This window comes from Echiichthys vipera, assembly GCF_963691815.1.
Source record: "Echiichthys vipera genome assembly, chromosome: 17".
Lineage (NCBI taxonomy): Eukaryota > Metazoa > Chordata > Actinopteri > Perciformes > Trachinidae > Echiichthys > Echiichthys vipera.
This window is the reverse complement of record NC_139842.1, coordinates 18,880,476-18,895,069: the sequence shown is the minus strand read 5'-3', so window position 1 is coordinate 18,895,069 and position 14,594 is coordinate 18,880,476. Positions and strand designations below refer to the sequence as shown.

General features: G+C 41.1%; 2 protein-coding genes across 2 annotated transcripts; both read right to left on the bottom strand.

Annotated features, from left to right (window-relative positions):
* Positions 1–1,076: 1,076 nt before the first annotated feature.
* Positions 1,077–3,410, bottom strand: LOC310959819 (alpha-2,8-sialyltransferase 8F-like; the record flags this gene model as incomplete). The annotated part of the gene is made up of 6 exons (XM_083931276.1): positions 1,077–1,554; positions 1,634–1,726; positions 1,847–1,959; positions 2,321–2,465; positions 2,980–3,054; positions 3,343–3,410. 6 exons carry the CDS (start codon positions 3,408–3,410, stop codon positions 1,077–1,079), a joined length of 972 nt encoding a protein of 323 aa, XP_083787402.1.
* Positions 3,411–7,368: 3,958 nt separating this feature from the next.
* Positions 7,369–14,403, bottom strand: LOC310960294 (alpha-2,8-sialyltransferase 8E-like). The gene is made up of 7 exons (XM_083931957.1): positions 14,175–14,403; positions 11,513–11,584; positions 11,168–11,242; positions 10,885–11,026; positions 10,087–10,199; positions 9,874–9,966; positions 7,369–9,794 (listed from the first exon to the last, which is right to left on the bottom strand). Exons 1-7 carry the CDS (start codon positions 14,273–14,275, stop codon positions 9,317–9,319), a joined length of 1,074 nt encoding a protein of 357 aa, XP_083788083.1. The 5' UTR covers positions 14,276–14,403; the 3' UTR covers positions 7,369–9,316.
* Between the last annotated feature and the right edge of the window lie 191 nt (positions 14,404–14,594).

The following is a 14,594-nucleotide window of genomic DNA, read 5'->3' as shown; positions in this document are numbered from 1 at the left end:
GAAGTCGCCCTCTAGTGGCCCCTGCAAAGCATCACCAGCTGCCTCTTATCAATTTATACTTCAGTTTGTTTTCTTCTCTTCAAAAAAAAAAAATGGGACTGACCCTCAGTAGATCACAGGTGGTGTACCGGGGTGGATCAGAGTCAGTATCAATCACTACTCTGGGGAACACTGACGTACTTCTAATGATTTTTGACAGTCTGCTGCTGGCAAGCTAGTGAGGCCAAATGGTGAAACAACAAGAAAGACTTTTTTTTCTACCCAAGCGCCCTGTTGGTGTCCACATCACTGAGGACCTGACCTGGGTGATGCATACTGACTCAGGGGTGAGAAATGCAAAGCAGAGACTGTGCGACCTAAGATTCCTGAGGAAATTGAGTTTCCCCTCAAATACTGACCGTGGAACGCCCATAGTCCGACTCCCCACATCTTAGGTCTCTCACCTTGCTGCCGCTAAAGAATGTAAAACGGTAGAGCAGCATGTGTGGACACTGTGGAAATTGCAAAACACTTTGGAGTTTTCTAGAGAATCTGTCCTGAAACCTTTACACAGAAGTCAGTCACCAAACTGTTATAGGCAACCGAGAAGTCAGTGGAGGTCTCCATTATTAAGTAGCGTAAGAACCTGTCCGCCCATTGGCAATAAAAAATGATTACATGTAAAACTTTACACACAGGAACTTTAAATCTGACCATAAGGCCTAAGTGTGGTACTTTCCAAAAGTATATAATGGTCATATCACACTGTGAATGAGGTTTAAAACAGATCTTTTAACCTTTGGGAATCAGGACTCGATAGCCAAAGAATGGCACACAAGTTGTCAGAAGCAGGTGGAAGGAGTCGGGGATCGAACTGCCGACTCCTTAGGCACAGCCGACCAATTAATATGGCACAGTACTTATTGAGGCTTTCTTGGTTAGTTTTTTCACAGCGTTTGTAAAAACATGATGCTTGAATGTTTGGTCCACTCTGTAACTGTGGGATGTCCTGAATCAGGACAGGCAGGAGAAACTTTGTCCGGTGTAAGTTGCAGTAATATGAATATGTCCTGTCAGCTGCCCTGGGCGTGTGGGAACTACTTTCCTGCCTGTCGACAATCTCCCAGGTGAAGCCTGAGCACCCCCTGGCTGTGCAGCTGCAACAAGAAGTCAAACTCAGCCGGCATGGCATGGAATGAACTTTTAGCTTTGTCGTCATCATAGTAGTGGTTAGTCAGGGTATAGAGTCCATTTGGGTGATTATCGAAGGGCCAGAACCCGTACAGATGCACAGTGGAACACACTTCCAGTGCCAGGCTAACCATCATTAAGCCGGTGCTGAGCCGCATTTCACTTAGGCTTTTGGAGCGCCAGAATTCTTTCAGACTCTGGAGATACTCTGAGTTAAAGAAGACGGGCCGGATCGGGCTTTTTAACTCCTCAGTTGCGTAAACGGCCCGCAGGCACACAGGAGTGCCGAAGCCAAAGGAGAAGGCGGGAAGGAGCAGCAGGGAGTTGCCATAGCTACGCACACTCTCCACAAATGGACGGCGACGCCCCATTAGACCGCCGAACCTTAAAAAATAAAGAGCAGATGTAAAGCAACAAGACAAAAGGACCATTTCAAAGTGCAGGGATTACTCGTCTTACTCACTTCCTATTGAGGATGGTTGGGTTTGCTGTCACAAGGTCAGTCTTGATGCCCACATCTTTCTCATAGCCATTTTCCAAAGGAGGAAGGTTGCACCTGAACAAGCAACAAAGACGATTAAGAGATTGTTTTATGGGAGTTTTAACAGAGATGAGTAAACATGAGTTATCAGTTAACCTCAGCCTTTCAGTTCACTACACTGGACGTCTTTCTCACCTGAAAACAAACTGAGCTGAATCGATCATCCTTCCACAGCCGCTGTCCGCCAGGATCCCGCCGTTTCCAACAACAGCACACGTGTCCCGTGTGTCATCTTCAAAAGGATGCTCCTGGAATTGAACATCAAGAAATATACTCTACAGAGCAAAGACATTTTAATATTTTATACCATATTAACTGTGTGTGAAAGATACAGAGCCTTGTATGAAGGGAGGTTCATCTATGGCCTACTTTTTCCTCTTCACTACATTCTTTAACCTCTTTCTTCAGTTGAGTTGGTGTTTTGCTGAGATGTGACCAACATCTCTTGGTGTGGTTAATTGTTTGTATTTAATAATATTTTATATAACTAGTGCTCTTATTGCTGCTACTCTGTCATCAACTCCGATTCATTGTGACTTGTACCCAAAAAGAACCCAGAAGTTAGAAAAAAAGCAGTGAAATAATATCAACCAAACAAAGTCAACAGACCTTTGCAAAGGTGCTATAAAGCTCCGGCGTCACCTGAAGAGTCTTCTTCTTTTCCGCGTCGTACACAATCGTTGATCCCACTGGAGTGTTGGCCTGGGTTATGATGGCCTTGTCGAAGCCATGGCACTTGTTGCTCAGCTCAGATCTGTCAGATTTGTTAGATAATATACAAGATGGGCAGGACTGTTGTTGAACAGTAGGTTACAATGAATTGTAGTTGATGACAATCCAAACTGTCCACATAATATATGTAGTGAAGACTTTGAAGGAACTTCATAAAAAGTCTCTTTTTTGCAGAACGTGGTTGCTTCAAACTTTGCGATTTTGTCTGCGAGTGAGGGGACGATAGAACGTAAGATATGCCTTAGAACTGGAGCAGTGAGGGCAGTATTGCATTCTCTTTACTGCACCATTGTGACGAAGGCAAAGCTCTCGATCTTTGCTCCTCCCCTCACCTGTGGTCATGAAGTGTAAAGACTGAGGAAACACACACCATGTGGTAAACAAAAGATATCTGATGTAATGTTATTATTTCGAGGGGATTAGGTAGTCATCATCTGACCTTTTGATTGTACCAGAAAGCAAATTAACTTGTTTATTTATGTGGTTTTTCTTTGCAAAATTTAAAAATAAAGCAAATTCAAAATAAATTAGCCTACCTGAATTTTTGGTATTCGTCCTCCTGCCTCTTCCAGGTTTTAGAGTAACGTTCATTTACTTTGTCGATGACCTCCCTGTCACAAACACACACTTAAAAAGGACCCAGGTGGAGTCAGTCTTTCTGGATAAAGACTGTTAATATGCGACATTTACGGAGCCAGGACTGTTGATGTTGATATGTTGATATCTCTCTATCTCTCTCTCACTCTCTCACTCTCTCACTCTCTCACTCTCTCACTCTCTCACTCTCTCACTCTCTCACTCTCTCACTCACTCACTCACTCACTCACTCACTCACTCACTCACTCACTCACTCACTCACTCTCTCACTCTCTCACTCTCTCTCACTCTCTCTCACTCACCTGCAGCCTTTACAGAGGTCGAAGAGCCGAGGGGCGCTTTTCTTGTAAGGCGGTCTGCGAGGTGCCATATCGCTGTTGAGCAAACAGGCCAGGTGGGTAAAATGCTGATGTCAGAGATGAAACCGATTCTAATTGGCTACTGTCTAAAAAAAAAAAACAGGGCTTTTAGAATGCTTGGATAACCGTAAAAAAAAAAAAATTAGTGCATAAAGTTGCTGTTTTGAATGTGAAATGATCCCAGATCAAATGCAGAAATCCCCTTGTGCCAACATGCGTAAATAAAAAGCACATCATTGCCATTATCGGGGCATTTATGTGTAGCAGCGCTGTTTGTGTGATTGTTTGTTATAGATGTTAATGGCAATTGAATGAAAATAAAATAACGGTGTAAAAGGTACTGTGTGTATGCGGACAACGGGCTGTTGCGGAACTTAAAAGTTGAGACATTCATTGACTTTCTCTGCGCATTTTTACTTGCTCCGATGTGACTAATTGGTGGCAATTTGGCATACTTTAACAATATACCTTATTCACATATGTGTTTTATCAGGGCAGACACCCTATGAAAAAAAAACTCTCCACAACACACACACACACACAGGCTATAATCAAGTATACTAATAATAAAGTACCCGTACCTTTGTTAAATAAAGTACCCGTACCTTTGTTAATCCATCAATAAAAGTGCATAGCCATAAACATTGAATGCAAAATGATTTTCCAAATGTCTCTGCTTAGTATCTCCACTCTTAGAGATACATCTTGTTATCAAAGCACAGATACATGTGGTGCCTCATGACCGTTTTCACACACACCTGGGTGAAATAAACAAGTAGATTCTCAACACCACATCCTCCACAGCTTCATGTCTTTTGAAAAATAAATTGGATAAACTGCCAAAGTGCGCAGAAAAAAAGTGAAAGAATATTTAGTTTTATTCTTAGTATTTCATCAACTTCAACATCAGCTTCTTTTTCAAACCTGTGGATATATTTTGCCCCTATAACACACCTCCTGCACCCTTAATAAAAAAATCTCCCGTATATGAGGTTAATGTGGTTGGGAAAGGTACCTACTTACTTGTCGTCGACCATGTACCAGATGAGAGTTGTCAGCAGACTCCCCAAACACGATAACGTGAGCACCAGAGAGAAGAGTGACTTCAAAAGCGGTCCCTTCATACCTCCCCCTTCCTGCTAACGTCACCTGCTGGGCCCCGCACCTTCTGCTGTCTCCACTTTCTCCCGCCGTACAAAACTGAAGCCGGGATATTTCGTGATACGGCAGCCGCCATCTTTCCATTTTTGAAGCCGGGAATCTTTCTACGCAGTAGTAGTGATGGGGCGGTATAGAAGCCCCGCCCATAAACTAGCCCGACCAATCGCGAGTGAGTAATTTACAGCTGTCAATCATGACGGTTTGGCTGTTAAGTCTGACGTTACACCTTTTCAAAAATACGATTTCGAACTTAACGGAAACCAAAGGCTGAACCTGTACAAGTTATTTGTTTCTTCACTAAGGCACCTTGCAATTGATAGGAAAGAGGTAAAATTACAATTATGTTGTTTTTTTTTCTACTCAAATCTGTAAAAACAAGTCACTGAAACACAGTGCTGCAGCATGAGACAGCGTGGGCCTGGAAATTGTATTCTCAAAGACACAAAAACCTTGAGGTAAGGAGAATTTCTTATATTTAACGTTTCGTGTCCGTATAATTTTCTAGTTGATATTCTTTTAGTACATGTTTGTAGGCCATTATTAGGCATTAAATATTCTTTTTAAAAAGAGGAAACGTAAGGTAATAGCTTGACTTTTCATCTACTTGCCAGTTGCTAGCTAAAAACACATGATAGCCGGATTAAAACCTTTGTCAAGAGGTCAGGAGGGGATTGTTATCTTACCTCTCCGGGGGTTGTAGTCACACTTGTCACACAGAAGGAGTATAAGAAGGGTTTTTATTTTTCCAATTATGAATATGTAGTTAATGATTTTTTTGAGAGACAAACAAACATGCTGTTAATGCTGGTATGTGGTTCGCTCTCGAGTTGAGTGTCCCTTCACTAACCTGCCGTTTCCCTTCCTGTCTGTGGGTTAAATTAAATTAAATTAAAGCCTAATAGTAAAGTTCTGTTTTAAGCAAAAAAAAAGCAAGCAGACTAGAGCGCAAGGCACACTACTCTGAGGCATTCAGGACAAAAACGTCGCAGAAAAAGGTCTATTTTTTCTCACTACACAGATAAAATCTACCTAGAACTAATTCTTCAGCCTTGTTTTGTCTTGTTTACAGGTAGCAAGGAATCATAGACACAGGACACAGGCAGACCTTCAACACAATTCACACTTATTTTCAAAATCTTCACACAAGCTTTCCCAACATGAATAGATAACGTCAATGATTTTTAAAATTGCCTTTTGTCTCCGTTTTCATTGTTACGTTATTTTTCCCATTGTTTATGGGGCCTGAAAAAATGTTGAAGTTTAAAATCATGGGACTAGAGGGGTCGGGGGCTGATTTTATTAATTTGATCAGAATACGATCACCGTGATGTCAAAACAATAATATTTGCGTTCTCCGATGGCACCACTAGAAAACAAGCCCTTCCGTATCATTTGACCAAAGTAAATGGCTTGAAATACTGGGTGATCTGCACCGAAGTGGAAGTAAAATTTATTTACACACTTCTAAGAATCTACAAGTGGAGCTTCATATTTCTACATGGGCATTAACATGTCAAATAAGTAAACAAAAGTGGCGTTGATGAGAGAAAGCAGCAGAACGTTTGGGCGACGCACAGCCTGAGCGGCTCAGGTGGTGGTTTACATTTAAAATGGAAATTAAGAAGACTTTACGGTATATTTTGGAGCTCTTAAAACATGCAATTTTATTGTGAAGTATGGTCCCGGATGTTTCGACGGCATTGATGTAAATGTGGACGACCAGCAGCTTCCAGTGTTTACGGCTAGGAGATCGGGGCGTACAACTATGGCAGAGAGGAGCACACGGCTCATTCACCGGTGTCAGCGTCACTTTGACCACTCTTGTAAACACAATGCTAAATTAGGGCCGTTAAAACGATAAATAAGAAGTTAGACTTTATTTTAACACCATTAAATTAACTCAAAACATTACACCATCATTTATATTTGTAGGTTAAACGGAAGTTTGATAGAATTTAGCCAGAAACTGTCCCATTGGTGACACAGATCTGTTATCTGTGAGAAATTGTCTCCACAAACACGACGATGGAGGTTTGGTTCCCAGTCTGCCCCGTTAGAAGAAGCTACTCCTCCAACAGGCAGTCTTGTGGTCTTCTCTGTAGCACTCGTACTTTTAACGACAATCACTCGCTTTAATCTCCTCACCCACAAGTCCCGCTGGATAAATCCATCTTTTCAGAAGGAAATTGATAAAACCCTTCACCTTTGGCTGTATATCAGGTGACATTTTCATTTTTAAATGTGTAACACTGTTTAAAGTAGCTGGCTGGTCAGCTTCAGGTCAGTAGGAGCTGCTCGCGTTCTGTCCCCCGGAAATGTCTTGACCGCTGTTGTTTACGAACATGCTAAAATGCCCTATTCTGACTGTTTGTTTACTACAATATGCAAGTCTCAGTGTCAAGACCATGTCTGCAAAACATTCCCCCTGCTAAGCAAATGCAGGCTCTGGAGGTCATGACTCAAATTCAGAATATCGATTTCACTTTATTCTTGCATTGCAAGGGCTTGGGAATTGTTCATATTTGTGCGTTGTATTGTATACAAATTGAACTATAGGGAAGTTTGGACGCTAAAAACAACAAGCCTTTCTGAGTGTTAACTTACAAACAAAGTGACAAAATGCTGATTTTTGTCTTCATAACTATAGTGTTTTCAGATAGGATCAGCTTACTAAGGGCGATACCCATAGACATAAAGAGTAGACGCCTCATCGAACGTTGGGCCTATTGGCGCTGACGAGCGGTGGAGCCGCCATCTTGGCCCGGTCGCCCGCTCCACTCAGTGTAAGGACAGGACACGGTTCGGCGTATTTTAATATTCATAGTGGGATTAACAGTAATAGAATATTCTGATATATGATATATGTGATGTATGATAGGTGTTTTACAAACACTATAAATATAAACACAACAATAGAAATCATTTATAGAGTATTAATAGGCTATATTTCATACATGAATACATACATCTCTCTCTCACTCTCTCTCTCTCTCTCTCTCTTTCTCTCTCTCTCACACACACAAACACACACACACAGAGAAAATTAAAATACATATAAATCAAGAGTATCAATACAATTAGGTCAGAGAGAGAGATGACATTTTGGACACATCTAAATACAAGTCACACAGACACACTTTCATTTAAAGCACTAAAAAAAACAAGAGCCGAACCCTATATGTTTATAAATATTTAGAAATGATCCATGCTCTGCCAGTCGCATAGTCGTGGTAGTGGAGAGGAGAGGGAGCGAGTGTGTGTGTGGTATAAAAATATATATAACATTTTGTTAAATCGATCATTTTCACACTGTTTTGTTCTTGCACAATTACCAATTAGAGTGTAGCTCTATTTATTTATATTTTAATGATGTAGTAAATGTATTTAATGTGCAAACAAAAACACGGGGCATAGTTCAGTAATATCCATTTTAAATTATACAAACGATTTAAGATTTTTCCTTAGTTAAATAAATGTATGATTTTTTTCTTTTCAGACTGTTTCAACTTCTGTGGTACAACTGAACTAAAGAAGCCTGGACTCATCAGTTCTGGTTTACACACATGTGACGTTCGTCCTGCTTTAAGTGGAGATGTGGAGAACCAAGTGAAAATGTATGGAACATTTTGTTCAGCTGTGAGAATATCGGGCACAGAGTGGAAATACATGTTCACGCTTGCCTCGTAAATCTCTAATTCATTCTTTATAATAAACCCCACATCATGTTGCTCCTGTTTGATGAAACAGTTTAACAGCAAAGGATATTGATCCGATTCTGCCACTTCTCCTTTGATAGTCTAAACTTAAAAAAAAAAAGTGACATGACATGAAAAATTATCTCATAATTCATGTCAATGTCATGTTCAATATTTAAAAAAACAAAACTGAGAATATCTGAGGTGACCTGAGATGAACTGTCTCTGAAGTGTCTTCCTCTCATGAAACCACAGCACATCCTCCGCTGACCTACTGCTGGAAATGTGCAATCCATTTACACTAGACCACATGTACGACAACCCCTCTCCTCCCTGCTTCTCCTTTCATATCTACACGGGCATGCACACACACACACACACACGCACACGCACGCACGCACACACACACACACACACACACACACACATCTGGCGGGGGGTAAATTAACTAAGATTCCCACAGAGGCTAATCTCCATGCCTCTACTGTGACAAGATAATAATAATAAAATAAGGGACAGCAGCTCCTCTGGCAGCTAAATATGTATCTACCTGCCACAGCCTGAGGGACTCACTATAACATTCAAAAATGCATGGATTTATGTATAATTGTTTAAAATTGTACTGTACCGTACTGATTATGAATTGTAATATTGTAATATTAGATTAGAGCAGGAATACGCTGCATAGTGCTCTGGCATCTTGTTCCTTCTGCTGCTCAACTCATAGGCTCAACCAGTCACTCATAGAACTGATCTGGGAGAATGACCGGTCCAAGATGGCGGCCGCATTTCTCGCGGCCAAACGTTCGATGCGGCGTCTACTCTTTATATGTCTATGGCGATACCTCCTGAGGCGCAGCCGCCCTATAAATATGGCACAGTACATTCTGAGGCTTCCCTGGTTAATTTTTTCACAGCGTTTGTAAAAACATGATGCGTGAATGTTTTATCCACTCTGTAACTGTGGGATGTCCTGAATCAGGACAGGAAGGAGAACCTTTGTGCGGTGTAAGATGCAGTAATATGAATATGTCCTGTCAGCTGCCCTGGGCGTGTGGGAACTACTTTCCGCCTGGTCGACAATCTCCCAGATGAAGCCTGAGCACCCCCTGGCTGTGCAGCTGCATCAAGAAGTCAAACTCAGCCGGCATGGCATGGAATGAACTTTTAGCTTTCATGTCATCATAGTAGTGGTTAGTCAGGGTATAGAGTCCATGTGGGTGATTAGCGAAGGGCCAGAACCCGTACAGATTAACAGTGGAACACATTTCCAGGGCCATGCTAACCATCATTAGGCCGGTGCTGAGCCGCGTTTCACGTAGGCTTTTGGAGCGCCAGAATTCTTTCAGACTCCGGAGATACTGTGGGTTAAAGAAGACAGGCCGGATCGGGCTTTTTAAGTCCTCAGTTGCGTAAACAGCCCGCAGGGACACAGGAGTGCAGAAGCCAAAGGAGAAGGCGGGAAGGAGCAGCAGGGAGTTGCCATAACTACGCAGACTCTCCACAAATGGACGGCGACGCCCCATTAGAGCCCCAAACCTTAAAAAATATAGAGCAGATGTAAAGCAACAAGACAAAAGGACCATTTCAAAGTGCAGGGATTACTCGTCTTACTCACTTCCTATTGAGGATGGTTGGGTTTGCTGTCACAAGGTCAGTCTTGATGCCCACATCTTTCTCATAGCCATTTTCCAAAGGAGGAAGGTTGCACCTGAACAAGCAACAAAGACGATTAAGAGATTTTTTTATGGGGGTTTTAACAGAGATGAGTTAACATGAGTTATCAGTTAACCTCAGCCTTTCAGTTCACCACACTGGACGTCTTTCTCACCTGAAAACAAACTGAGCTGAATCGATCATCTTGCCACAGCCGCTGTCCCCCAGGATCCCGCCGTTTCCAACAACAGCACACGTGTCCCATGTTTTATTTTGAAAAGGATGCTCCTGGAATCACCATCAACAAAAATGTTTTACAAAGCAAAGACATTTAAATAATTTATACTGTGTGTGAAAGATAGAGTCTCATATGAAGGGAGATTTATCTATGGCCGGATCTGGATTGTACATTTTACTCTTCACGCCACATTGAAATCACCTGCAGTACTCACGTGGTAACTTCCTTCTATGTCTTGGTGACGGCAATAGTGTGTGTGTTGAATGTGCTGGTTTCATTGTGATCACAATGTTCACACCATTTGAAAAGAGATGCGCTGACAGAGCATTAATAGAATAACAATAAGTGAGTGCTGAGCAAACAATGAAGTCATCCTCTGTTTGTGTTGCAATCAGTTGTTTGCTTTGATATCCTGTCTGAACTCTCATTTTTTCATTGTAACGTTGCCCCTGTGTTGTCCTCCATAAGTAATACATTCAACCTTTAGCTTTTACCGCAAGCATCTTCAGTGTTAAATCCCTTACATGCTACAGAGTTATCCCTCTGTTTTGCTTTTGTTAGTGGTAAAAATTGACGGCAGATCAATTTGTCCCCAGTTTAAATCTGGGTGTCCTTGTGTTTTTAACACCCAGAAAGAACCCAGAAGTTAGAGCAAAGCAGTGAAATTATCTCAAGCAATCAAGACACCTAACAAAGAGCAGATGTGGTAATATTCATGGATGAGAAATAACAGACCTTTGCAAAGATGCTGAAAAACCCGGGGGTCACCTGTAGAGTCTTCCTCTCTGTTTCATACACAATCTTTGATCCTACTGGAGTGTTGGCCTGGGTAATGATGGCCTGGTCAAAGCCATGGCACTTGTTGCTCAGCTCAGATCTGAGGAACCACAAGGACTTTGGGTCAGGGGTGTTGTTGAAAAGAAAGCTTCATAAATTGCCAAAAAGCGGTAAGAGTTCATTGAAATGAGTGTTTGTTCAGGATATAAATAAAGAGTAAATTAAAAATAAATCAGCCTACCTAAATTGTTGGTAATTGTCCTCCTGCCTCTCCCAGGTTTTAGAGTAACGTTCATTTACTTTGTCGATGAGCTCCCTGTAAAAAAACACACACACACCAGATGAATACACAGTCAGGTGTGTAAACCTTGTAGCGCTGACATGACAGATCATGGCCTGAACAAAAGGTCCCATGTGGAACAATTTTGGAGAAAGACTGTTGATATTTGACATTTACAGAGCAAGGGCTGTATATGAACATTTATTTTTCACGAACAGCTAGCTGACTGTGATGAGCTATTCGCTAGGTACCTACTTTGACAGGAACTACACTGGGTGGTGACAATGTCCATCATGTTGCTCTCACCTGCAGCCTTTACAGAGGTCGGAGAGCCGAGGAGCGGCTTTCTTGTGAGATGGTCTGTGAGGTTCCACATCGCTGTGAAGCAAGAAACAGGCCAGGTGGGTAAAATGCTGATGTTAGAGATTAAACAGATTGTAATTGGTAACTGTCTCAAACAACCAGGCTTTTACAACGTTTCAGGTAACCTTTCAAAAAAGTAATTAGTGCATAAAGTTGCTGTTTTTAATGTGACATAATACCAGATACAAATGTCTACAAAAATCACCACCTTGTGCCAACACGAGTAAATAAAAAGCCTATTATTGCTTTTATAAGGGCATTTATGTGTAGCAGGGCTGTTTGTGTGTGTTACAGATGTAAATTAGAGATGACATTAAATTAATTGAATTAAATGTGCGATAGTTCCTGTGTGTAACATACTACATGTATTGGGCCAATAAATTTTGGTGCCAATGGGAAACGGGTGTTTACGCAAGTTCAAGTTGAGACCTTCATTGACATTCTCAGCACATTTCATGTTAACTTTTTAGGTATGACTACAATCACAGAAAGCATCTCTGACCTTTGGAAGAAAGCCTATGTTGTACTAAAATAGCACATTTCTAGTCTTCTGACCACTCAAAGCGCTTTTACACTACTTATTACATTTATCAATTCATACATTCGACATGCAGACCAGAGGTTTAGGAATATAGCTAATAAACCACAACACATCCCAAAAAACACAAAAGAAAGGATTGGCCCTTGTCTTTGCTTTGTCTGCTTTTTCAACAAATCTGGCATGAGTCACAGGTTGTCTTATCATCCAGAAACCTAAGGTCATTAAAAACTGTCCGTACAGGTCTTCTATTAAAAAGCTCTGTTATTGTATACAGTATACAGTGCCTTCAGAAAGTATTCAGACCCCTTCACTTCTTCACATTTTGCTATAGTGCATCCCTGTGCTTAATTTTTTTAAATGTATTTGTCCCTAATCGATCTTCACTAAATACACATTGACATAAGTATTCAAACCCCTTACTTAGTTCTGAGTTGAAGCATCTTTGACAGTGATTACAGCCTCGTGTCTTCTTGAGTATGACTCCACAAACTGCACATCTGGATTGGGGATCTTCTCTTCAAGAATAGACAGCTATTTTCAGGTCGTGTCTTTATTTATAGATCTGTCCAGAGTTGGTTAATTGGGGTCAAGTAAAGGCTCTCAAGGTTATTCACAGAGTTGTCCCTAAGCCACTGCTGTATTGTCATGGCTGTGTGCTTAGGGACATTGTCCTGTTGGAAGGTAAACCTTTGGCCCTGTCTGAGATCCTGAGCGCTCTGGAGCAGGTTTTCATTAAGGATATCTCTGCGGCTGAAAAAGATTTTCACAGCATGTTTCTGCCACCACCATGCTTCATCCTTGGGATAGCATCGGCATGTGATGAGCGGTGCCTGAGTTCCTCCAGACATGATGCTTAGAATTGAAGCCAAATAGTTCAATCTGGTTTTCCAAGGCCCTTCTCCCCTGATTGCTTAGTTTGGCCAGGCGGCCAGCTCTAGCAGGAGTCCTGGTTATTCCAATCTTCTTCCATTTAAGTATTATGGAGGCCGCTGTGCTTTTGGAAATTTCAATCCAGCAGAATTTTTTGTGTTGCCTTCCCCAGATCCCTCTTCCCCAAAGACCCAGTTCCACTTGCACTCACATTACTTGAAATGATACAATGCATTTCAAGTGGGCTACAAGCTGAGCTATTGCTTAATTATACACTACTGCACAAACCAAACAAATGAATATTATTTGCACAGGCTCTCCTGTTATCTTGAACTCTTAGGCTATTAAAAACTGGTTGTACTTGTCTTCTAAAAAGAGTCATGAATAGCTTGGCACACAAAATAAGGATACTGACCCTTCTTTCCCCAATTTAAAATACAACAGAACAATTTCTAAAGAAAATCATTTTTTAAAGGGATAAATTAGAGAAGGAGAAAGAGGTGTCGGTAGACATTTTCTTAAGGGGCTGTAGAAACAAAAACTCTGCAATTCCTACTTTGTGAATTCAGTTAAGGTGACAGACACCAATAGACCCATCCATCATACATATCTCTCAACCTATCTTCTCCCTGATATCTCAACCTAAAGTTACTTCACAATCCCGAAACCTCTCAACATCTCTAAATAAAAAGATGTGTTTAGAACCCCCCCCCCCCGTTTTCAAAAGCCAAACAGATTAATTTATATAACCAAAATATAATTAATACCTTTATCAACCGAAATGTGCCAAATACTTCACCTTCACACATCTCAAGATCAGTCTTAGCCTATATAGTATATATATAGTTTATGTATTTAACTTGTATTAACATTACATTAAACTTTCATAAGTGGTTGGTTTTGACATTGGCTTTCATAGCATGACAGAGCGACATAACGCACATTTAGCACTATTAGATACTATAAACGCTAATCAATATCTGCGACAATCCCTCCCTAACTTCCTGGTTCTATATGGAAACTATGGTTTTCTAAGTGAGGGTGTCTGCCATTTCTTTGTTTGATTTGCCTTTATCTTTTTGCCTCTATAGCACACCACGTGTGACGTACATACACACAAGTCAAAAAATACAAAAACTTCCCACACTGGTATAATTTCTAAAGCTGGTTGGGAAAGGTAATTTACGTACTTACTTGTTTTTGACCATGTACCAGGTGACAGTGGTTAGCAGGCTCCCCAAACATAACATAGTGATCATCAGAGAGGAGAATGACTTCCCAAGCGGTCCCTTCATATCTCTTCCTTCCTGCTAACTTCAGCTGCTCACCCTCCTATCTTCTGCTTTCACACAGGTTTAACCGTCTCCAGGATCTGCTATTTTATTTTTGTGTTTCAGCAACTTCCTCCTACTTGGTCATGACATCTCCCATTGTGCACTATGCTTCTAAACCGGTTTCTCAATCTTGTTTTACCACAACAACCCCACTGCTAAACACGCCCATTTGTAAATCATTTGGTTATTCATTTCATTTCACCCACAGACAGAAGTGAAGTTTCTTGATTGAATTTTAATAAATACAGAGGTAATTAACTTACATATAACATAAGTAAAT